Raw genomic sequence first — 25,441 nt, forward strand, 5'->3', positions numbered from 1 at the left:
TCAAACACAATATTAAACAATAAAAAAAATTTTGGTTTTTTAATTCTTGATTTTTCAACTCAAATAAAAAAGCATACTTTTGTGATAAAAAAATATGTTTAAAATAAAAATTATTATATTATTCCCATATTTTTAATATTTTATTATTTTATACATATTTTTTTAAACATTACAATTAGTCACAATATTTTTTCACTAATATCAAACACTTAGCCGCAGCAGCAAGCTAAATTAACTCTTAATCATAAGTTAAACTCGAAATTTAATTTAATTGGTTTAAATAATCATTCTTAAAAAATAATATTCAATAAGTTTAAATTTTAAATTTTAGCATCTATAATTTTTTTATTCATCCTCATCTATGAACTATTTTATAAGAAAAATTTAATTGTAAGGATTTTCATTAGAAATAGTTTCACAAATTTGACATGCATAGAAAATTTTACTTTAGTTGTATTTTTTTGTCTATATAAATATTTATTTGCTACATCATTGTTGTATAATTTTATGAGTAAATTCTACATACATCTCATATGATTTGTGACTTTCCTACTTACACCCACCGTAGAATTTTTTTTTTCCACTTATAACTTTGGTATTTAGTTCCATTAGCAGAAGAGGGTAACAATGTAAAAAATTTACCAGATTTTAGTGAAATCTCAAAATATACCCTTCGATTCTTCCCGAGTAACAGTCCAAACTCCTCCATCTTTGATTCTATCTTTTTCCATGACCTAATCTTCCACTCAATTTCTTAACCTCAAAACACCAAGAACATCAATGAAACCCAAAATCCTAACTGCCCTTTTTGTTATTCTTCTCTGTTTTTCTTGTTGAATTGCTTGCTATGGTTGCTGTGTGCTTGTGCTTTGAGTATGTATGAGTCTTTGCTGAGTTTGGGTCCACTACTTATCTTCTTGATTGCTGTTGTGCTTTGCTGAAATTGTATTTTTAAATGCAATTGCTTCTATGTTGTGCTTTGAAAATTGTGTTTAAGAGTATAAATGATACATTAGTATTTGTAAGTTATTTTGGTTCGATTTAAATAAATTTGAATTTGATTTGATTTTATCGAATCGAGCTCGAGCTCGAGCTCAAGTAACTTGAATTATCGATCAAGTCGAGTTTGAATATTCTTATATTCGGTTCGAGTTGTTCGCGAGCCTAATTGAACTTTGATATTTTAATATTTTTAATTATTTTAATTGATAAAATATCTTGAATTCAAGCATAAATAATCGAACTTTTATTAAATATAAAAATTAAACTTATTTTTATATGTTAGTTGATCCTAATTGAATGAGCTTGAGTAGCTTGATTTCTATCTCGATCTTAAATCGAGCTCAAATTAAAAAAATAAAACTCGATCGAATTCGAACTGAGTTTCAAGCATTGAATTTAGAGTCGAGCTTGAGTTTAGTATTATATCGATTCGAACTCGATGATTATACCTTTACTGTTGCTGATCCGATTGCTTCCCAAATCTTAAAACTATGCCTATGTTTTTGCCAAAAAATTTTCACTGCTTATTGAATTCTGTTTGATCGTTGATTGTGTGTGCCTAATGATTAGGGTTGGGTTTTTTTAGATTTGCTGCTACTACTAGGTTGATGGTTCTTGCTGGGTATTAGGTTGTGTTTATGTGTTTGTTTGCTCTTGAAAATTCGTGTGTCGTATGAAATGGGCTAGCTGTTATAGGAATTTTTTTGCTAGGCATCGGGTGGCTGTCTAGTGTTTAGTTCAAATTCCTTTAGAAAGAATTTGGTATGAAGTTACAATTTTAAAAACTGTTCTCAAGCTTTTGATTTAGTGGTTAAAGTCGTTTAAGAAAAAATCAAGCGTCTGATTTCGAATCAAATCTCTCTCCTTCCTTTTACTTGTACTAAAACTTTGTCCTCTTGATGTAATAAAAATATTTTTTTTAAAAAATTATGATAACTTATTTATATTAATTAAATTGCTATGTATTTAATAATTTTATGTGAATTTATTCTTATATCACTAATAGTAATCAAATCATTGTTTTGAAAAATGATTTAATTTTTATATAAAAATATGAGAAATTTTTATCATTAATGTGAAGTGATACGTAACATTAATAATAATCAATATTACTTATTTAATATGTGAATTAAAAATTTGTTTTTTTTTTTAACTGTAATTACTTATACTATAAATTTTTATATTTTCAAATTAATATTTATCGAAATAAATTCAAAAAATAATTTGTATTTGTATTTGTATTTTTTAATATTTTATATATAATAATACTTTTATTTTAAATTTAATAGATTAGTTTTATTTTCTAATTCAAGTATTTTATATAATTTATATTATAAAAATTAACTTACTTATCAATAAATATATTTATTAATTTAATAATAATATTTTTATTATAAAATAGATAAAATATTGCTAATATTTTTTAAAATTATTATCTTTAAATAACTTTAAAATTAATAATTTGTATAATTATTAAAAGATGCATAGTTATTTTCATACTTTTAAACAAATTAATATTTAATTTTTAATAAAACAAAACATAGTGATCTTTATTTCTTACGAATTAATGATTGTTGATCAAATAAAGTGATTTTAAGTAATAAATGATAAGATTACTTTGATAATAAAATCATCTCTATGATTATATTATTATGGTGATTTTTCAAAAGATATCAAACGTTATCATAAATTAAAATATAATGAAATTTCAAGTTTAATTTAATTGATTGATATATTTTATTTTTAAGATGTAATATCTAATATATGTAAAAAAAATTATTTGATATATTGATAGTAAAATTTTTTAACTTCACAAGCTGAATTAAGATGATAACACATATCTTATTTTTTTATATTTATTTTTTAAAACATATAAAAGATATGAGGTATCATCTTAATCTTGTTCGTGAAATTAAAAAATTTTACTGTCAATATATTTAATAATTTTTTTATATATAATGTCTTTATTTATTTTTAAATTATAACGTCTTTTATATATAAAAAAAATTTAAAACAATGATTAATCCATTACTCAAATCATTTTCAAGGAAATAAAAGACATATTCCATAGAGCCATGGCCTAGAGAAGATTAGTAATTATCAATTGATAATTGATTATGTTCCTTGTTGAACGTTAAGGCTATTTTGTTTTGTTTCCTTTGGTGAGAGGCCATACGACGGGGGCACTAGGCCACTACATTAAAACAAGAAAAGTAAAAGAAAAAAATATTTTTTTTTTGATGAATAAAGCAAGAATGATTCTAGCTAGGGCTGTAAACGAGCCGAGTCGAGCCGAGTAGTAAGAAGCTCGAGTTCGAGCTCGACTCACAACTCGGGGCTCGATACTCGGCTCGAGCTCGATCGAGTTTTATTTTTCAAGCTCGAGCTCGATTCGTGATCGAATTCGAGCTACTCGAGCTCGCTCGATTAAGCTCGATTAATATGTAAAAATAAGCTCGATTTGTATACTCGACAAGAGTTCGATTATTCATGCTCGAACTCGAACTCGAACTCGGATTCGAAATATTTTTTTAATTAAAAAAAATAAAAATATATTTAAATATAAAAGCTCGATTAGGCTCGCGAGCTACTCGAGTCAGATATAAGAATACTCGAATTCGGCTCGATCGATAAGTCGAGCTACTCGAGCTCGAGCTCGACTCGACAATAATCGAACCGAATTCGAGTTTTTTTTGAATCGAATCCGAGTAGCTTGCGAGTACTAATGTATCATTTACACCCCTAATTCTAGCTAGATTCACCCACCCCATTTTCCCCTTTCCCATTTTTTTTTAATCAAGATTTTATAATTTAAAACTTTTACTCTCAGAGAAAACTTTTTATTATTATTATTATTTTTTTGAAGCCATGGGTCGATTTTGTTTGTGACGAGAAAACTAAAGACAAGTTATGGTTTCTTCCAAGTTTGAAATTTATTTTCTATTAAATTGATAATATTAATGATAAGATTAATAATATAAAAAATTAATAAAATTATTATTTATAATTCAAATTTTAATTCGTATTCATTCAACGATGTAAATTTATCAACATGTTTAATAAAAATATTTATTAATTATTTTTTAAAAAAATTTATATATTTAATTTATCTAATAAAATATTTTAATTTATCAATTTTATTTTTTATTTAATACTTTTAATAAAAAAAATTATAAATTTCACTTGAATTACTTAATCCGATTTTTCCAGAGATCCATTGAAAAAATATCTAATGACAAGCCAATATAGTATCAAACACAACGTGTCATGTGGCCAAACAAATGCCACATCATTGTCTTTGGGTTCATGATTAGAATGGACACTTGACAAATTTAAAAATTCTGATGTATTCCATATTCAATCTAAACTAAATAAATGCCCGCGAGATATCGCGAGTTAAAAATTTTGTTTTATTAATTGATTTTATTATAAAATTTATTTAATTAAAAAATATAAAAATATAAAAAAAATTAAATGAGGTGACATGTGAACATTTATTGATTTTTTTAATAAAAATTATCTAATAAGAAAACCCAAAAAATTGAAAAAAAATAAAAAAGATAAAAAAGAAAAGGAAAAAAATAGAACTCAATGATGGCAATTGGATATTTTCATTAAGTTTAAATATTAATTTTTAAATAAAAATTAAAAAATACTTTTATTAATATAATATATAAATTTAAATTAATAAAAATATATAATTATTAATATATACACTCATCAAATTTTTTTTATATAAATTATTTTATCATTCATATCCACTAATTTTTTTTATTGTAAAATTTATCAAATAAAAAAATGAAAAAAATTTAAATACCATGTGAACACTTTTATTAATTTTATTTTTTACAAAACATATCTAATTTAAAAAATTAAAAAAAAAAGAACCATAAAATGTTACATAGACACTTTCAATAATGGTCAATTAAAAGTCAAGAACAAAATTAATAGTATTGATAGATAAACAAATTTATTAATATAATAAATATATATATATAAATATAAAATTAAATAAAAAATAAAAAAATATTTTTATACATACTCGGATGGTGCACTCTAAATATACCTTTACCCCAACTAAGATTTTATAAAGAAAAATCTCCTTGTTTTCAACTAAATTTTGATTTAAAAAAATTTCATATTTAATTAAGACGTATTGAAATCCGTTGAAAATAAATCATTTTATTATTTTTACTTTCATTAATTGTTTTATAAAATTTATTTAATTAAAAAACAAAAAAAAAGAAAAAAAAAACCAAATGGAGTGTCACGTTTACACCTCCATTAATCTTTTTTTAAATCAAATTTAATGTATAATTTTTTAAAAACCCAAAAATTAAAAAAATAAATTTAGATGTTATATAAACACTTTTAGACATGATTTTCTTACAAAATTATTTATTTTTAAAAATATTTTTAATCAATAATATCAAATATAACTCGTAAGATTGTTTTTAAAATAAAATAAATTACTAAATATACGAAGGAAAAAAATTAAAAAATAAAAACAGAAATGAAAATTAAAAAATAAAAAAAAAAATCAAAGGAGCTTACACTTTGCTGGTTTTATCCTTTGTCAAACTGATGAAAATTAATGGATAGGATGCCGTGATCACGTGCTATGTGTCAATTCGTTGTTGGCCAGCCGTACTGATCTAATGGGCAAGCATTCTCGACCCAACTTGGCACTTCGATACAAACTGTGACAATAACAAGCCCGTTTCTGAAACAACATGCCTGTGCCGCTGGACAACCCACGATCCAACTCTAATTGAATCCAACTCAAAACGATCCGAAAGTGAATTCGAACCCAGTAAACAACCCGGCCCGAACCTGCCCTCCACTTCTATGTCCATCCCATTTCCAAATGAAGTTAAAGCACATTCTCCACAGCCTCCACAACCAGTACTTTCAGCGGCGACAAAAACATTGAAGCTGCAAAAATACATAGATATCAAAGTCGGGCCTTTTTTTGGCTTCTTTCTCCTAAGAATCTGACAACACAAACAAAGTAGAGTCTTTCTCATAAACTTTATTTCTATATGTTTTGTGCATAAATGGCATCATCACTGTTCTCCAGAACTCTCTTGGGTCACCGCTTGATTCAGTTCTCATCCTCTCTCCCTAACAAACCCTTGATTTTCTCTTCTCTTTTCAATGTAGGCTCTCTTCCTTTGCTTAAGTTATTATTTGGGGATTTCTTACTTTTTGTTTCCTGATTGTTCTAATCTGTTTTCTTTTGTTGCATGTGACCAATTTTTTTTCACTTTTGGACCATGGTTTTGAGTTATGATTTTTTTTTTCTTTTGATTTTATTTCTTCAACCAAAGGGTATATGGTTTTGACTATTTTTATGGAGAATTTTATGTTTTATTTAGTAAAATTGTAATTTTTATTTTAATTCTTTTTGTTCTGGAAACCTACTGGAACTTAAGTTTGTTTCAGCTATGTTAGGCACAACGAATTTATCTATGCCCTATGTTTTGTTTTTCTGGTTGTTATCATTCAGTTTGTGTATAATTCTTCTTTACCTTTTGTTTTTTTTTTGGTATATGGTGTGTGTGATGTTTTGTATGGTCGTTTACTGTCTTTTTTTTCCTTGATTCTTATAAAAATGTTAGTAGTTGGAAAATTTTTTGTCTGTTTCTTGAACATAAACTATGCGTTACAAGTATCTAGTGCTATAATGGCTGTTTTTCGTTTCGTTTATGAGTGAAATTTGGCTACTCTGAATAATTCATTATCTTGGGCATGCAGCTGCTTGATATTTTGAAGTTCGCCCTCTGTCATGTATACCTCTGCTGATGACATTAACATTAAATTTTGAGCTGCTTATTGTTTGGAAAGGGTTAATTTTAACTTTGAACCATTCATCTTATTGTAGTTGTTACGGTCATCTGGCCCAGGTCTTATATTGCATTTTTGTATTTCTTGCAGAAGAGACAGTTTCGTCTACAAGCTGAGCCTACCTATTCGGCATATAAAACATCTGGTCGGCTTTCTCGTTTAATGGCTTCCTCAGCAATTGAGACAAGAACTAGTTTTTCAACACAATCTCTTTCCAGCAGTGATCCAGTCGTTTCTGTTGATTGGCTTCATGCTAATCTAAGAGAGCCTGACATGAAGGTATTTGCATTTATATATGGACCATTAACACTTGTAAGCATTATTTGTTATAAAATTGTTGTTGGGGATACAAATGAAATCCCTTTTTTTTTGTTGACAAGACATCTTTGCAACCATATTAAAAGGAAAAAGAAAAATAAAAAAAAAGTAGAAGGTAAAAATTGGTTTAAACAAAAAACTGGTACTCTCTGAGATATGTGATACTTTTAGAACAGTTTTCCTGAAGTTTCTAAAAGAAAAGAACACTTTTGCAATTCGTTTTTGGAGAATGAGATAGCGTTGTGAAAACATTGTTATGAATTTTGCCTAAAGCCTATGAATAGTTTATTATCATACAGTGTCTTTGGAAGAATTATGAAAATTGAAAAACACTTTATGCTTGTTTATTTGTCAACCACATTTTTATTATTTATCAGGTACTGGATGCATCCTGGTACATGCCAAATGAGCAGAGGAATCCAATTCAAGAGTATCAGGTGCTGATTATTTTCTTTTCTACAATCTATTTTGGTGTCACACTCTCAAGACAGTTAAATGCTTTTGAATGTTAAAATTCTGTTCTTATCTAATATAAACTGAGATATGCTACTTAGGTTCCTCAATTTCTTTCCTTTAATTCCAATATTTTCAATTTCAAATGCATTTCTGTTAGATTTCTTTCGTCATAGCAGGTTGCTCACATCCCTGGTGCTCTATTCTTTGATGTTGATGGAATAGCGGATCGAACTACAAAGGTGAGATGCCTCCCATTAATTGATTAGTCTCTCTTCTTGATCTCTCAGGTGCTCTGGTTGCTAGACCACCTAGATAGAGGAAAATAATTACATAATGCTCGATCGCTTAACAACCATTGCCTCACTGTTCTTTTTCTCTTGATATCTTGCTGCTATCCCCTCTGGGTTTTACTAGCAGCAGTTATCTTCTCTTCAGCTGCATATTACTAAAATGTTCTTTTTATTGTTAAGTTGTGCTTTGTAGTAGGAAGATTTGAAAAAATTTCTTTTTCTAGGTATTCTTTGGCCAGCATTAGGCAAATTTACCTATGCCATAAGATTGCTGTTTTTCTTAGAAAAGTAAAAAAAGATTCTTTGACAATTCTAGAATCAACTTTATATCTTTGTATATGGCTTCCTTGAATATTCTCAGTAATGTGATACAAACAAATGTTCTTGATAGTTTGTTACATGATGTATTAATATCGAAAATATACTAGGTAAATGAGCCTTCATATAATATTTGCACTAGTTTGTTTATCTGAAGTGACTTCTCTATTTAAAAATTGTTACTTTTATCAGTTGCCACATATGCTGCCATCTGAGGAAGCTTTTGCAGCTGCTGTGTCTGCTCTTGGCATCCAGAATAATGATGGACTGGTTGTTTATGATGGGAAGGGAATTTTCAGTGCAGCACGTGTCTGGTGGTGAGTGGCCGGTTTGATAATATGATATTGTCTCAGTCTTTTCTGAAATCTTTGATCATTATTTTTCTGATTCTAAATCTAAGAGACTTTATTCCATTGATAATTGAAAGGATGTTCCGAGTCTTTGGGCATGACAGAATTTGGGTGTTAGATGGAGGCCTCCCAAGGTGGCGTGCATCGGGATATGATGTTGAATCTAGTGCTTCTAGTGATGCTATTTTGAAAGCTAGTGCTGCCAGTGAGGCAATAGAGAAAGTCTGTCTAGGACAAACAGTAAGCATAGTTTTTTCCTCATTTCTAATTCCATTTTTATCTGCAAATCTTGAAGTTATCGATTGTGGGGAGGGGGACATTCCTGTGCCATAAGATGTTATTGTCGTCAGGGAGTTATTAAAATATTGTTGTTGTGTTCTTGAAGTGATGCTTCTTGAAAAGAAGCAAGTAAAATTATTGGAAATACTATGGAAATCGTTCAGTGGCAATTGGCAGTTCAGTTGCTAAGTTGAACATCTATTATCTAAATAACGTTTGCAACTTTTTAGCCTCTTGTCTAATTTTTACAATATTGTACTCAATAGTTTTGGCTGAATGTATCTTTGTCTTGCAGGTTGGACCAGTCACATTTCAGACAAAATTTCAGCCACATCTTGTCTGGACAATTGATCAGGTTGAATTGCTAACCTAATAAAATTCATATAGAATTATTGTTTTGCTATAATGTTTTGTACAACTTCTGAAATGATGCCTGATAATGTATGCAATTTATAGTTGATACACCTCCATATAACCAGATTTATACTAATACTGTTGTGACCTTGCTAGATCCTTTATGCATGATTATTATGATATGATCCACTTATGTGAAAATATATTGGCCTTCATAGACATCATACAAAAATTATGGTGTGAAGAAAAAAACTTGGCAAAAGCTTCAAGCTGATTGTTACAAGTAAAGAATCGTAGAAATTTGATTTTACTGGTGGCATAAAGGAAGTGCATGTTTATAAATGTATCACAAGATTTAAAACATGCAGTTGTTTATATAAAGTGGTAAAATCTTCATACTCATTGGTCTGAATTTATTAGCTGTCTAGTGTCTTGTTTATATGTACTTGCCTACCTGGGCTTGATATCTTTGTTTCATTTTGAAATATACTGAAGAAAAATCTTTGGAATCCAACATATAACAATTTAAAATTATTTCTGTAGAAGTAAAAGGTGGCATATGTAATGTGTCTAGTTGGTGATTTTATATGTTAATCCAACTTGATTTTTCCTAACATGGCTGCATGAGAAATATAGTGTACGCTTTAAAGCATACATGGTTATAAAATTAAGAAACTCCACGAATGAAGCAATGCTCACAAACTGTTGAAAGTGCTTTGTTGGGACATATACCATGTCCAGCACTCAAATCAGCAACTTAGGTGCTCTTTCTGGACATGGCTGTGATGTCAGTCCATCAGTGGATAGAAATTCCCTATTATTTGAATACATTCTCAGGTTATGTTAGATCCTACCTTCTTTGCTTTTTTTTTTTTTTTTTGTCAGGTTAGAAGAAACATTGAGGAAAAAACTCACCAACATATAGATGCTCGTTCCAAGCCCAGGTACTGCAGAGTCTTAGTTAATTGAGTATGTTTAACTTTGATAATTTTCTTATGATATATATGAATTTAATATGGTAAATGCTTGGGGTTGTAGGTATCTTTGCTTTCCTTTAGTACTCAGTTCTTGTAGCTCAATTCATCATCCTTTTATTATTGATAATGAGCAGAAACTGCTATTTTAGAGCCTTGGAAATGCCGTAAATACAATCTTAAATAAACTGAATTTTGGACCTAAATGAATTTTTTTTCACAATAATTAATGTAAGGTGCATGGGACATACAGCGTGGGTTTGTTCTTTTTTTTTGAGTCCATGAAGCGTAATAAGCATCTTAGATTGTAAAGTAGAGCCTAATATTGAATCTACTGACTGAAATTTTTGCAATACACTTCACGGTAAACCCATATCTGTGTCATTGCTAATAAAACTCTTGAACAGCTTTAATGGTATGGGAATCTGTCTGAACCCTGGAAGAACTATAATTAAACTAGATCCTGAGTGAAATGGATACTATTGGTTTGCCTATCTAGGTGATCCTAGTTGCCAGTGTGATCCATTTTATGATTCACATCTATCTCACCATCTTCATTTCAGCTACACCCTTCTTTCACTTTAGATGAGTTGTCGTCAAACTGGTGTTATTGCATTTCCTATTAAACTTGCTAATACTCTGTGAGCACATGATATTAAATTCTTAATAGCACTTCTCGATTCCATCAGCTTATTATACTCCTACGAATGGCTTCTTCATGAAGGTCACTTCCTGATATAGAAACCATCATGACTAAATACTGAAAGTAGTTACTCTTTTGAGCTTCCTAATATTATCTCTTCTATTCATGTTACTGTAGTCTAACTTTATCTTCTTCAACTGTTTTTGTTTTTATTTCTGTTATTAGTTCTTTTCCTTTTGGTTATTTTGGATGGATGAGACTTGATTCTTAACTTTTTTTTAAGGGCTGGGACTAATTTTATCATATTTTTATACTCCATGGAAAATTTTTATGCAATTAGATTTGATGTATTTTTTTTTTTTCTTAAAAAAAAAAAAAATTGGGCACAAGAAATAGATGTTTATTATGTTCTTTAATCTTAGAAATCAGAAGACCAACCCTTTCATTGTGTAATTGATCTCTTTGCTTTCATTGAATTCTTTTATCGTCTTCTCTTTTGCTATCAAATTTCGGTTTTGGGTTTGTTTCTCTGATCATTGTAACCTAAGTAGATTTGGTTGTCCCAACATCTTGGATGTTGATTTGAAATAATGAGGTTTTTGTTGTTTTCTGTGGCGTGTGGCTGACTGCTGGTATCAAGAGAACCATGTTCATTAGTTAGGTGGAACGAGAATTTGGAAGTAAGAGATGAGGTCAATGAATGGTAGGAAACTAGACTAGAAAAGTTAGCTGCTTGAGTAATGTGATGCATTTATTGAGAATGGTAAATAGCAGCAAATTTGGAGTAGAGCAGTCCTTATGTGGGCTGATTCTTGGCAGCCTATCTATTCTATTGTTTCAGCGGGTTGCTTTGTTCTTTATTATTATTATTTTTTTAAATTTCATCCTTAAATACACACACACATGCAAACATACTTCTACTTTCTAACAGGATTTTGCCTTTTAACTTTTTAAATGTTGAAGTGTAAGTGCCTTGTGTGGCCCAGGGAGTCAGGCCGTGTGGCCTAAAAATTGAAGTGTATATTAGTTGGGGTGATATGATACTGGAACTCCTTGTATATGAGATCCTTTATTTATCTAATTTGTTTTTTTTTTCCTGTTTGGGGTTTCAAGCAGATTTGATGGTGCTGCACCAGAACCTCGTAAAGGAATCAGAAGTGGCCATGTACCTGGCAGCAAGTGTATTCCTTTTCCACAGGTAAGAGATAAAAGGTTTTCATATTTTACTTGCATGTTATGAAGAGATGAAGTGTATGTAAATTTCTGAAGTCCTTTAATATCTTTTTAATTTGTCAGAGAGAGAGAGAGAGAGAGAGAGAGTTGCACTTGGTGCAAGAACATTTACTTTCAAATTAGGAGTTCAAGGGCATCTCTATGTATCTCTTGGTGGCGCATGCTGCATGAAATTGTTGATTGGTAATTCAAAATTGTCATGCGCAAAGAATGAAGTTGCTGAGTGGCAGATTTAGATAGTGTCATTGGAGTATGACCTTGACTGGCCATTGTGTAGACTATTAGAAATGAGATAATAGATTCAAGGATTGAAGAATTTCAAGAGAGGATGTAGTTCCTGTTGAATATTTGGTTGAATACTCTATAGTTCTCTTGATTTTTTTTCCAGTGATGGAGTTGTAGTTGTGAGAAAAAGGGGAGAAAGAAAGTGGTATGCCCAATATGGGTTGTTATTTATTTATTTATTTTGCATTTTACACTCTCATTTCAAATGTTCGCAAATGTATAATAGATTATTAATTCAGCCATTTGGCATTTCTTTGCAGATGTTGGATGCTTCACAGACACTTTTACCTGCTGATGAGCTTAAGAAACGATTTGACGAAGAGGGTGAGTACTATTTATCTTCCTTTTTATCGTTGTTTGTTTCTCTCTTGCTTTTTATTCTTTCCGAATTCAGCAGGTATGGATTGAGCTATCTTATTAGCTTTTCATATGTGATTGTCAATACCACCCTCTTCCACTTCACCAACCAACATCCTTGTCAAACCTTCATATTTGCTCCATTGGAGGCATACTAGTTAACGGGTTTAACAATTGAGCAATCTGATAATTAGAATCTGAAACTTAATTATTAGCTATGCCAATAACTTGTTTGTGAAATGGCGAATATTTATTGAGTTTCGCTGTTACATAATGACATAAAGAATCGTTCATTTGCAAAAGGTTGCAAGTTTTCTTGATTGAGTAATATAAAAAGCATATTTGACGCTGTAACTTCACTGATTTTATATAGCAAAATTAGACACCAAGGCCTTTGTTGTCACATTCAACTTGCTGAGGGGACTTGCACACAGTTCATAATTTTTTTATATCAGTTCATGGTTAAATCAATCTTTCAATAGGATTTTATGTGTTTATGATCCCAGCAATGTACTGAATGTGCTTATTTATCGTTTCTTGATGAATCATCTTGCTTTGCCATCGCCTGTCTCTTTACTTTCTAGCTTTTAAAGAAGTTTATATTTCATGTTTGATTATATGAAGGTTTATGGTTGATCTTGAAATCTGTTCACTGATTACATCGTCCTTGCAAACTTATGCTGCCTAATAACTTACTCTTCTGCAGGCATCTCATTGGAACGCCCTGTTGTAACTTCTTGTGGCACTGGTGTAACTGCTTGTGTTCTGGCATTGGTACTTTCCCTTACTATGTCTTACTGTTCTATCTCTACCTTTAGGCTCAACATTTATCCAATTTCCCTGTAAACCTCAGGAGGGGAAAAAAATATAATGTAGTTTCTTAAACCATTTCTTAAACCGAGTTCTATAATTTTTTTTTTCCTTTTCTGCTTGGACAAGTTGAAGAGATGGATTAATATTCAAAAATAGATAAGTGACTCGTGCTGATGCTTTTCAGGGCCTTCATCGTCTTGGGAAGCCTGAGGTTCCTGTGTATGATGGATCTTGGACCGAATGGGGTGAACAATCTGATACACCTGTTGAAACTTCATCGTGAATCTTAGCACAACCCTGTCAAAAAGTTAAGAAGAAATACAACTAGAAATTGTCCAGTTCACTTCTCAGATTGTGATGAAAAGGGTTTGTGTCTAAAACAGTCTTGAGTATCATTCATCATTTTTGAGTTCCAATATGCACCTGCATGAGTGGTAACTTAAGATCCACACTTCTGTTTGAAAACAGAAACGTTGAGTTCTAAAATTTATCTATGATGTTTACCAAACATGTCTGGTGGGTTTACATGAGGTGACAACACAAAGGTATTGTGATTCTTGCAGTCACCTTTTTGTCAGCAAAAGACTCAATAGGAAATCAAGGGGTGTTGAACAGTGCAAGATAAATAAATAAATAAACAATATCATGAATTTCTTTGCAATTCATTTTTAATTTTGAATTTTCTGGTTATTTGTTTTATGCTTCCTTGAGCTAAAATCTGCACCGTTGACATGTGCTATGAACAATTTCCATGACCCTTGTGTTTTTGGTTAAGGTTTTATGTTCAGGAAAGGGTCTGAGAATTAAGGAATCGTGATTGTTGAATAGATCACTAAGCATTTTAAAATGAAATAAACAAAATGCAACACTGGGCGAAGGGCAGGGCAAATAAAAACAGGTCGATCAAGCATGGCTATAAATCCAAAGAGCCAAGGGAATTCTATTTGCACTCACAATTTTTTTTACATTCCATTATTAAATATACTTCATTTCCAAAATAAAAATTTTTATTTTTTATAATACATTCCATCTAACAAAATCACTTGTTTTTTTTTTTTTTTTTTTTTTTTTAACTTCTTCATTCTTTCACTTTTAATTCAAATTCAATTCAAACTTAACTCTAAAACCATCAAACCAACCCTAAAATCACAAGTTGTTTAAGTATTTCATTGATTGCAGATAAGATTTCAACATGTTTGTTGATTAATTTGGTTTAAATTGGTATGAAAATTGTCTAGAGTTTACAATAATATTCTGTCAAATTTAAGTTTTTTAAAAATAAATTTTCGAGAAACCTTTAAAGTTATTAGAATTAAAATTTTGAAAGCTTTAAAGATTTTTTAAAATTTAAAACTTTCGAAAATCCATTTTTAAAGAGTTTTAAAGATTTTTTAAAATTAGATTTGAAAATGTATTTTTGAGAATTTACTTGAAAATTTCTTTTCGAGAGTTTTAAAGATTTATCGGAAATGAGATTTTGAGAGTCTTTTAAAACTCTCGGAAATGGATTTTAAAGGCTTTTAGAAATTCATTTTCAAAAATTTTAAAGTTGTAATGTAAAAATGGTAAAATTATAATTTACTAAAAAATAAAATTGATATTTTATATATAGATACTTTCAAAAAAAATGTTGAAATGTAAAGAGAGTTTTTGGAAGTGCGTTTAGAAGCCCCCAAGACACAATCGAAACGAAGATAATAGCATGTACATGTGCTAATGAATTACAAGATGAAAGGTAAGTTCTCTTCCATCTCATTAATTTCACTTTGCTCATTTCATGACTTGAATTTGAGATTTTCTAAGTTGAAATCTTTGTTTTGATCATGATTTGAGCTCGAGATTTTTAAGTTCAATATTCATGACTCAAATTCGAGATTTTTAACTTGAAATTTCATTTGTAATTGTGGAATTGTTGTATTGAGTTAAAAGATAATTACATATTAAAAAAAAAAAAAGCATAAATAGAAAGATGATTAGAGATGGAGATGAAAGACACAAAAACATTTGAGAGCTTATTCAGTCATGATGAAGGTGCTAATGGTGCTAACAGCCGACTGAGTTGATGAGAGAGTGGAGGTTTAGAAAGTGGTGTCAACGACAGAACAACATTCTTTGGAACCAGGCACTTGTCTTCCATGTAAAGCTTTTCTTGTACCTTTGGAGATGTTACAATTTGCATCATCTCCTTGCAACTCCCCTTCTCATTTTCCTGCATTTTTTTTACATTTATTGGAAAAAATGAAAGGCTGCATCTCATTCCAAAGAAAGCTATAACAATTTTATGTACCTGACAATATATAATAATTTCCATTTGGTTTCTCTTATTAATTTTTACCATTATCCACCTTAGTTAAAGTTCTAAGATATTAGCATATTGGATATTGGATAAACTTTTTATTGAACATACAAAATTAAATTCTTAATGATATTGGAAATTCATTTTTTTTTTTTCAAAATTAAAAACAAATAGACCATCAAAGTTTATATATATTTTTTGGAATCATGTCATATTTAACCCTTAAAGTATATAAAAATATTTAATATGACATCTATACTAAAAACATGTAAAATGTGAACTCAGAACTTTCATTCTCATCAACCAAAATATCCTGTAAAATATGAAAATATAGCAACTAGTGACCTTGTTATCTACTGGTTTCAAAAAAGAACTTTTTTTTTTAATTTTTTATTCAATTCAATTTAATTATTTTATTTTATTTTTGAAAATTGTTAATGTCGGACTTCCATATGTATGCAACTTTCTTTACCAAGCTTGAAACATGATATAACTAGTATTAATTCAGAGTAGTAAAAATTGAAAAATAACTAAAATCTAGATTGTTTTTTTTTTTAATTTCCCTGGGCTAGAGAATATTGATTTTACATTTTTAACAAGAAATCAACGTGAATTAAAAGCAACTTTTTTCAATGATTTAAAACAGTTAGGAAAATTACCAGAAAGGAGTCCATCACTTGAAGGATTCCAACTTGAGCTTGCAAATACATGATATACTTGAAGGCAGATTGAAGCATTTCAGCTGTGTTCATCTTATTCCCACCCGGCACAAGCTTCCCAAGCTCTTGAGTCTTCTCTGTAATCTTCCTTCTCCTTTCTCTCGCTGCAATGCTTTGCACTGACACGCATCTTTCACCAATCTTCTTACAGTAATTTCCCACATTTCCTTCCAAGTTATTTTGACGCATGCTTTGGTCTTCAGGCACGTGACAAGAATTCACAGCAACCCCATCAAAGAAAGCTGCAGGCACCAAATCTGAGCAATAGTAGTGATCTTTAATGAGTTTTTGTCGTTTGAGGCATGGATAGGAGCCGAAATTTTCACATGGGATGGTTTCTGGAAAGAAGGAAACTAAAGGGTCATATGGGGAGAAGTATGGAAGTAAAGGAGTGTAGTTTTCAGGGTGTAGCAAATTGTTATTCAGGTTAATATAAGGATCAAGAAAATCATAAGGCATCTCCAATGCATCGCAGTAATATTCAAGCTGATGATCTCCTGCAACAAGCTGATCCTGAGCTGCTTTGGTTTGAATGATTGGCTCCGAGTTAACATTTTGAACATCAGTTCCGAAGTTGGAGTAGGAACTCAAAACCATGATAGCTGTCAAAAACCCTGGAATAATATGAGAACATGAAGCCATTCATCAAGTTAGTACGGTTTCCAGTAAAGGTTTTAGAGCAGAAAAAATGTGAGAGAAAGATTAGATGGGCAAATTACTTGAATTCGGAGAAGAAAACTGTCAATTTCCTTTTGCTGCTTATTGAACTGATCAGCCTGTCGACCCAAAAGATTTTCATAAGACCGAACTTTATAAAAGCAAGGAAAAAAAAAAAAAAAAACAAAACAGAATTTGAGGAGAAAGTGGTGGGTTGAGAAAAAATAGGGAACATGGGATTAGGAACAGTTAACTGTTTCCGAGTAAAGGTAGGGCCTTTTTGCTTCCCACAAAAGAAACTGAAAAACTGTTAACGAAAGGGCCTTTCTCACATTGGCGGCTGCCTCTTGCATACTCATTGGACTCTTTGATATTCTTAACTTCTATTCATTCAATGGTGAACTTTCTTTTTTTTTTTTTTTTTGTTATCATAAAAGTAAAACACATTTTCCAATTATTTATTTAATTAATTTATATATTTATGTATATGCATCATTCTTTCGGAGCGAAGGAACATTGCATAAGCTTAATCGGTCATGAATCTATATAATTTATATACTATGCTTTTTAATATATTTTTTATATAAAAGATATTACAATTTGAGGATAAAAAAATTGGAAATATTATTAGATTTTATTTTTTAAAAATAATTACATAAATTCTATATTATATTTTTTTTATATTAACATCTTACGAAAATATCTTTGAAAATAATACTGAAGTGTTAACTTTTTTGTTATTAATTAGCATCATTTGTTTTTTTAAGACATAACACTAGTTGAATATAAAAATATTAGGCCATATTTGGTATATAAGATAATAAATAAAATAATATCACAATCATTATATATTATATTTGGTTTGTATTTAATTGAAAGGAATAATATTATAAAAAATATTATCATCTTTTTTATATAGGATGATTTAATATTCTCAAAGTGAAAAAAAATTATTTTTAATCCATTGGATAAAAGTTACATGTCATGTTATACATTTAAAAATTACATCAATAATTTAAATTATATAAAATTTGAGAAAAAATAATTTTGATCAATAACTAAATTATCATATTTTAATTCTTGTATATATCAAACATAAGATATGATGATATTATTTAATCTAATTATATTCATTATATCATCTTATTATATCATATCATAATCTTGTGTATCAATGAACTTAATGTATTATATGGTAATTTCATATAATCTTTTTTTTTTTTTTAAAGACAGTAGCTCTCTTTCAACCCAAAAAAAATTCATTTAATAGCTTTTTTATGTGAGTTACATGCTTATATATTTGTTAAAAGATGAATATATACACAAATTTCTTTTCATTTTTTTCTTAAAAATTTTAAAATACAAATTATAAGAGGAAAGAAATTTTCTTTTGACATTTTCATTCTCACAGTAGAACTGTTTAAAGGTTAAGTTGTTCACTTAATTTTTGAAATATTAAACCAATTAAATGGGTTTAAACAAAAATATGTTGCCCATTAAAAAATCTCAAGCCTTGAGTCAACATTTAAAGTTCCATCTCAATTTAATCCAGTTCGATAATTATATAATATATATGATTATATATAATATAATATAATTTAATATAATTATATTATTTATTAATGTCAACAATTAATTAACAGAGATTGGGATTGCAGAATTCATCATATAAAAAGCAAACTTTTGTGTTAATTATATGGTTGGTTGGGTTTTTGAAAGGCACGAGTCCAACTTTGTGATAGATGTTCCTCTTGTTGGAGTTCTCCAACTCGTGCAAAAAAAAAAAAAGAAAAAACATGTTAGCAGTAGTTAGGCTTAAAGCTTAAAGATTGGAAGTGATTTTTTCCATTTATTTGTACCAAATATATATATATTTATAATATAAACATTAAAAATATATTACGCTACCCCATTACTTAAACTTAAATAAAAGAAAAAAAAATACTAGAGATTAAATAAAAATCATGGCTATGTAAATTGTTGATATCATTTTTAGGTTAGACTTGAATCCGGCTCGACTTGATTATAAATAGTTCTATCCATTAGATAAAAAACCATAATAAGAAAATTTTCTTTTTATTCAATCTTTTATATGAACAATATGAATTACAATATATGATATATATATTTACTTATCAAAAGAAATATATACATTTTATTGAATAAGATTACTAATTTATTTGAATTTAATTAGCATATGTTTTATTATACTACCCTTTTGTTAAAAAAATTTGCTATTTTTCATCATTTTTATGTGTATTCATGGCCAAAGTTTTAATTTGGTTCCTTTTTTTTTTTTATCTCAATTATGTGCTTGTGTTCTCTATGCTCTAATTTTAATGAGCTTCTATAGGTTCATCCTTAATTATTGATAATTGCATGATAACTTTTAATTATTGAGCTTCTATACGTACTTATAAAAGTAAGAATTCATGCATGCTTGCATGATAACTTTTTATTATTATATTACATTCATCGTATATGATTAATGTAGTAAGAAAAGTATATATAATAATTAATTTCTCAAAAGGAAGAGTTATCTCTCTTCATTTCTCAACATTAAATCAAAATTTAACTTTTTTTTTATACCATAAATGTTTGTTGCCATTTAAGACAAATTGCCACACAACCAAGCAAAGACCTATTATTGCTCTTCAAGGATGGAAGTTGAGAATACTATGGAGAAAAATAAGGATCATTGACAGGTTTTGTTTTTGTTTTTGTTTTTGTTCTGTTTCTCAAAAATCATTTTTCCTCTTTACTTCAAATTAAATTAAATCTTAAACTTTCATACAATCTTTTTCAAGAAATCTGAAGAAATGGCAAGTGGATTAGAGACCTCAGAAGATTCTCCTTTGGGCAAAAAAGTTCTAACTAATGATCAAAAGGAAGAACTACCCGTGGATGACAAAGAAAAAATCATTGACATACAGAAAGTAAAAGGAGGAGGAAGCAACAATGAAGAAAAGATAGAAGATGAAAGGAAAACAGGTGAGGGAAGGAAGAATGGTGAAGAAAAGAAACAAGATTTGAACAAAATAGATGGGGGTATGGAGATCGATGAAGCAAAGAGAGGAGAAATAAATGAGATGAAGAATGATGAAGCAAAGGAAGGAGATGTTGAGGTTACAAATGAGATGAAGAATGATAATGAAGCAGACAATGGAGATGTTGAGGATGAAACAAAGAAAGAAGAAATGAATGAGATGAAGAATATTATTGAAGTAGAGAAAGGAGAGGTTAAGGCTACAATAAATGAGATAACGAATGGTGAAGCAGAAAAAGGAGACGTTCAGGGTATAAATGAGATGAAGAATGATGAAGCAAACAAAGGAGATGTTACGGTTATAACTGAGATAAAAAATGATGAAGCAAAGAAAGATGTTATTATAAATGAGATATTGGTGAATGATGAAAGAAAGAAAGAAGATGAAGGGAAAGTAAATGAGGTGAATACGAGCGATGAGATAAAAATAAAGGAGATTGATATGAGTGTCGCAGAAAAAGAAGATGAAGGGGTACTGAAGGGTGGTGAAGCAAAGGAAAAAGATGAGAAAAATGAAGCTAAAGCAATACAAGAAAATAAAATTTCTGAGGATGTCAAAGAAAGAGTTGTTAAAATAGATCAAAATCCAAATTTTGTTGAGGAAAATAGTGAATTGAATAAAAATGAGAAGAAGAATGATGTTGAAAGACCGGATGTTTCATCATGTAATGTTAATGTGAGTCGTTTGTCATTCAAGGAAGAGAGCAATCTCTTCTCTGATCTGAAAGAGAATGAAAAGAAGGCGTTGGTGGAGCTTAGATCAAAAGTTGAAGAAGCAATTAGTGAAAATCAGTTGTTCAAGGCAAAGGAAAATGATATTAAAGAGCAAAATAAGGAAAAATCATCGGAAAATGCTGAAAAGGAAATGGAGAAACCAAAAGAAAATGAAGGTAGAGAAGATGCCAAAGATGAGGGTAGCAAGGCAAATTCATCCATAGACGAACCTGAGAAAGAGAAAAATATTGGACAAGAAAGTGAAGAGAAAAATCTAAAATCCGTGAAAGATGACATGGCAGAGGAAAGAGATGTTATGCAGGAAGGCGTGGAAAAAGAAAGGGTCATTGCAGAGGCTGAAAAGAAGAAAATGCTAGAGGCTATTGAAGGAAAAGAGGATTGTATTGATAAAGATATTAAACTTTGGGGTGTACCATTATCGCCAAGTAAGGGATGGAATGCAACCGATGCTGTGCTCTTGAAATTCTTGAGGGCTAGAGATTTTAAAGTGATTGATGCCTTCGAGATGTTGAGGAACACCCTTCAATGGAGAAAAGAAAATAATATGGATTCGATCTTAGATGAAGATCTTGGCAACGAGTTTCACTCCACAGCATACCTCAATGGCAGCGATCGCCAAGGCCATCCGGTATGTTACAACGTTTTTGGGGTGCTTAGTGATGAGGAGATGTATAATAAAACATTGGGGACTGAAGAGAATCGTGAGAAGTTTCTAAGGTGGAGATTGCAACTGATGGAGGAGGGAATTGAAAAACTTGATTTTTATGGTGGTGTCTCATCTTTGCTGCAAATCAGTGATCTCAAGAACACCCCAGGACCCTCAAAGAAGGAAGTTCGTCTTATCATGAAACAAGTCGTTGGTCTTCTCCAGGATAACTATCCTGAATTTGTTGTTAAAAATGTAAGCAATTCTTCACTATATATCAATAATTTATCTTAATTTAATTCCCAGTTATTCCTTTTTATATATCTCCATTGTTCTGATACATAAAATTTTACATACTCGATGTATGTGTATAATTGATACACAAGTTTTTTCCTTTGTAGATCTTTATCAATGTTCCTTTCTGGTATTACGCATTTGCTGCCCTCTTATCACCTTTCTTAACCCAAAGAACCAAGAGCAAATTTGTCTATGCTAGGCCAGCAAAGGTCACTGAAACCCTTCTCAAGTAAGATATTGATCATCAATATTTTCAATGTCATCCTACATATGGATTTTAGTTCAATTCATTGGAGATTAATCAACCGATCTAGTGCTTGGTTTTAGGTATATTGACGCAGAAGAAATACCAGTTAGCTATGGTGGGCTTAAACGTGACAACGATTCTGACTTCTCTACCGAAGACCATGCAGAGGAAATTCTAGTCAAAGCAAGCTCAACAGAAACAATCGAGATCCCTGCACCAGAGGTAAGTGAAAGTATCTTGAAAGTTGAATCACTTATAGTTCTATTTTGAGACCATTATATTGCAAATTATATATAGCTATTTGAGTTGAAAGCTTTCTTACAAGTTAGCGGGAAAAAAAAAAACAGGCTGGGAGTGTTTTAATCTGGGATTTGATCGTGCTGGGTTGGGAAGTAAGCTATAAGGAGGAATTTATCCCGCACGATGAGAAGTCTTATACCGTTATCGTTCAAAAGGAAAAGAAAATGGGGATTCAGGAAAGCTCAATTCGGAATTCATTCAGGAACAATGAGCCTGGAAAGATTGTTCTCATAATAGGGAATGCAGCGTTCAAGACTAAGAAGCGTGCTTTCTATCGATTCAAAATCAAGAATGATAGCTCATCTACCTGACCTCAGGTTTTAATCATGATTCATAATTAGTTTTTAAAATTCAGTAGATTCATCACATTTTCAAGTACTGAGTGAGATATGCAAAGGGAAGACCAGATGTTGCTTTGAAAATTGAGAAGCATGCATCCACCAGATTGCTATGGAATTAGTATGTATGCCTCCTCTGCTTGTGGCAGCCACTGTCCTTATATTTCAATTTGTATTTCTTTTTTTTTCATTTTTCCCCATCTGCCTTTGATCTCCAGTGATAATTCCAGTTTATTTAAGAGAAATGAATATTTCTTTTATCCATAAAAAACTCTAGGATGCAAAATTTGTATCTAGGTGCGTATCAGCTCATTATTATTGATAAAAGAAAACACCAGAGAGAAATCCTTTACCAATGTGTTCCAATTAAATTAATTGATAAGTTTTGTATAAAAGAAGCATGATTTTTTGCATACATTTCATAATAATGATGCCATAAATTCTGAGCAATATCTTAAACCTCGTCCCCAGACCAGTTCCTTTTCATCTTAGGACCTGTTGGCCCTTCTTGTCCTAACACTTCATTTGGTAGGCTATTCACAAATTTCTCAAAGGCAGATTTAAGCTTTCCAGGCAATAATTTTTCAACCTTCTTGATCTCATCTGCCAAGTCATAACTAATCTTCGGACCCCATTCCCTGAAATAGTTGAGCCATGGCGGCTCAACAATAGTAGAACCCAAATACTCAGCTGCAACTAGTGAATATTGAAGGCCAGTATCCATGAGAATCTTACTCTTGGCAGTGTCATTTCTAATTCCTATCCCTCCATTTCCTTGCAAAACTAGTCCAGGTTTTGAATACATGGCATGGCCATTTAAGGATGAATAGCTACAAGGCTTATTCCCACCTTGAAATTCAAGCTCTGACGTATTCACCCATGAACCTCCACTATGTTCTGAAAAGTACACACTATGTAATTCTCCATTAAAGTTGCTGACCCTCAAAGTCACATGCTCCCAATCGCCAACATGTTCACCTATCTTTCCTAATGGAATATTGATGAGTTGTACTTTAGCCTTTGCCGGTCCATTGAAGGGGTAAAACACCCATATCGCTATGTCCGAATAGGTTGCGCCCAACATAGGTTTTACATGCAAATAAACTTGGGAGCTTTGCAAATCTCCTTTCATTACCCTTTCCTTGTTTGCTTCGTCTATGGGGAGATCCAACCAATAGTTACCATCGTTTGAACCGCCTTGTGGAAGGTTTGAACCGGTTGGTTCTATTGGAACTGGTTTTGACTCTTCTCCTTTTGTGTATAGCAATGCTCCATTGACAAAAAACCAATTGACTGATGATGGGAGGTAAGTTTCTTCAGGGTGGAAATAGATCCAAGGAGAGTATGCTTGAAACAATGTCTGAATTTGGGGTAGATTAGGCATACAAGACATATTAGATTTGACATTTTTCAAACAAGGTAAAGGATTTGTAGAGCCAGAGGTTGGATTTTCGGCTGCAAATGTGCCCACGCAAACACACATATCTTGAGACCCTCTATTGATTGGCCTTGAACCGAAAACGTTGAATTCTGTTGAATTCAATTGCTTACCAGGTCCCCATATCCACGTGTAATTCTCAGTTTGATCAGTAAAATCAGATCGAACGCAATGTATTTTCTCCAGGGAAGGCTTGTCTTGGGTGTTGGTGACCACATGGCCTACAGCCTGGTATCCTTCCGGGGCTATGGGCAACCAAATGTAGCCAATTCCATCTTGCTTGATTTTCAAAGACTCACTGCTCCAAACAAGACTGTAATCGATTGGATGTTTTAACAAGGACCCGTTCGTGTCATCTTTTGCTGCAAGAACCCATCCTGAAAGGATTCTGTTGTTGGGCTGGGCATAGCTGCCTAGCATGTAGTATCCATCAGGTGTTGATGATACTTCAAAAAATGTCCCCCCAAGATTATCTGGCCCTCCTTCGCGTGTGGCCCATACTTTACTAAATGATGATATCTGGCACACCTGTATTCCACCGAGATCAATAGTTCCACTTGCAAACCCGTCACCTGTAGTAATTCATGAAGTGAATTAAACAGCCTATAACATTTGTTCAATATTTCACTTTCATAAGCTATTTTTAAAATTAAAAAATTTTCATTCACAGTATTTTTAAAATGTTATAAACTCATCACGATTCATCATATTTGGATAGAGTTTGCCAACAAATTGCCACTCAAAACTCGTGTATGTCCATACAAATGTTTATGTGACATATTTCGTTAAATTTTTATTAATGATTGATGAAATAAGTGAATTTAAAATTTTTCTAAGAGATCGTAAATGAAAAAAAAAATTTTTAATTCTTAAGAAGAAAATAAAATGATAAATAAAATCATTGGTGTCCTATACATTTTAATTGCGCGGCCAAAACAAGAAATATAAGATTTTCTTGATAGAGATCAGATAGAGATACCTGGCGGCCATGATGGTAAAGGAGAGGGAAGCCTAAAGACGGTTTCAATAGGCAAAGCCTTCTGTTTTCTTAGAGAAGGGAGTGTAAGACAATTCCCCATACGATATATCTTTCCAAAGGTGTAGAGCACCGGATGTGATGATGTATATATGTAATAAAAGAGAAAGAAACTTACACGAAGAATAAAGCTATAGCATATTCTGTTTTGTGCAAAGACAGACAGG

At 30.8% G+C, this 25,441-nt stretch overlaps 4 protein-coding genes across 6 annotated transcripts; 2 read left to right on the forward strand and 2 right to left on the reverse strand.

Annotated features, from left to right (window-relative positions):
- The first annotated feature begins 5,877 nt into the window (after nt 1-5,877).
- On the forward strand, nt 5,878-14,180 carry LOC111298928 (thiosulfate/3-mercaptopyruvate sulfurtransferase 1, mitochondrial-like). Of its 3 annotated transcripts, none has more exons than XM_022893693.2 (12): nt 5,878-6,161; nt 6,940-7,128; nt 7,545-7,604; nt 7,800-7,862; nt 8,424-8,548; nt 8,659-8,821; nt 9,156-9,215; nt 10,100-10,158; nt 11,948-12,029; nt 12,610-12,673; nt 13,413-13,480; nt 13,704-14,180. In XM_022893693.2, the coding sequence occupies exons 1-12, from the start codon at nt 6,060-6,062 to the stop codon at nt 13,800-13,802; spliced, it is 1,134 nt and encodes a 377-aa protein (XP_022749428.2). In that variant the 5' UTR covers nt 5,878-6,059; the 3' UTR covers nt 13,803-14,180. The 3 variants fall into 3 exon arrangements, with proteins under 3 accessions (XP_022749428.2, XP_022749429.2, XP_089603096.1); XM_022893694.2 differs by having other exon boundaries at nt 5,878-6,013; XM_089746970.1 differs by having other exon boundaries at nt 6,159-6,850.
- A 1,089-nt stretch (nt 14,181-15,269) lies between these two features.
- LOC111300179 (transcription factor bHLH53-like) lies at nt 15,270-17,686 on the reverse strand. The gene is made up of 2 exons (XM_022895829.2): nt 16,475-17,686; nt 15,270-15,728 (listed from the first exon to the last, which is right to left on the reverse strand). Exons 1-2 carry the CDS (start codon nt 17,174-17,176, stop codon nt 15,540-15,542), a joined length of 891 nt encoding a protein of 296 aa, XP_022751564.2. The 5' UTR covers nt 17,177-17,686; the 3' UTR covers nt 15,270-15,539.
- Nucleotides 17,687-19,901: 2,215 nt separating this feature from the next.
- On the forward strand, nt 19,902-23,037 carry LOC111300240 (patellin-4-like). Its single transcript, XM_022895879.2, has 4 exons — nt 19,902-21,873; nt 22,020-22,144; nt 22,243-22,384; nt 22,510-23,037. The coding sequence occupies exons 1-4, from the start codon at nt 20,011-20,013 to the stop codon at nt 22,771-22,773; spliced, it is 2,394 nt and encodes a 797-aa protein (XP_022751614.2). The 5' UTR covers nt 19,902-20,010; the 3' UTR covers nt 22,774-23,037.
- On the reverse strand, nt 23,016-25,441 carry LOC111298929 (hypothetical protein At1g04090-like). Its single transcript, XM_022893695.2, has 2 exons — nt 25,218-25,441; nt 23,016-24,810 (listed from the first exon to the last, which is right to left on the reverse strand). Exons 1-2 carry the CDS (start codon nt 25,315-25,317, stop codon nt 23,255-23,257), a joined length of 1,656 nt encoding a protein of 551 aa, XP_022749430.2. The 5' UTR covers nt 25,318-25,441; the 3' UTR covers nt 23,016-23,254.

The sequence above is a fragment of the Durio zibethinus genome, chromosome 18 (genome assembly GCF_047325235.1).
Source record: "Durio zibethinus cultivar Kanyao isolate XHJ-2024 chromosome 18, ASM4732523v1, whole genome shotgun sequence".
NCBI classification, from domain to species: Eukaryota; Viridiplantae; Streptophyta; class Magnoliopsida; order Malvales; family Malvaceae; genus Durio; species Durio zibethinus.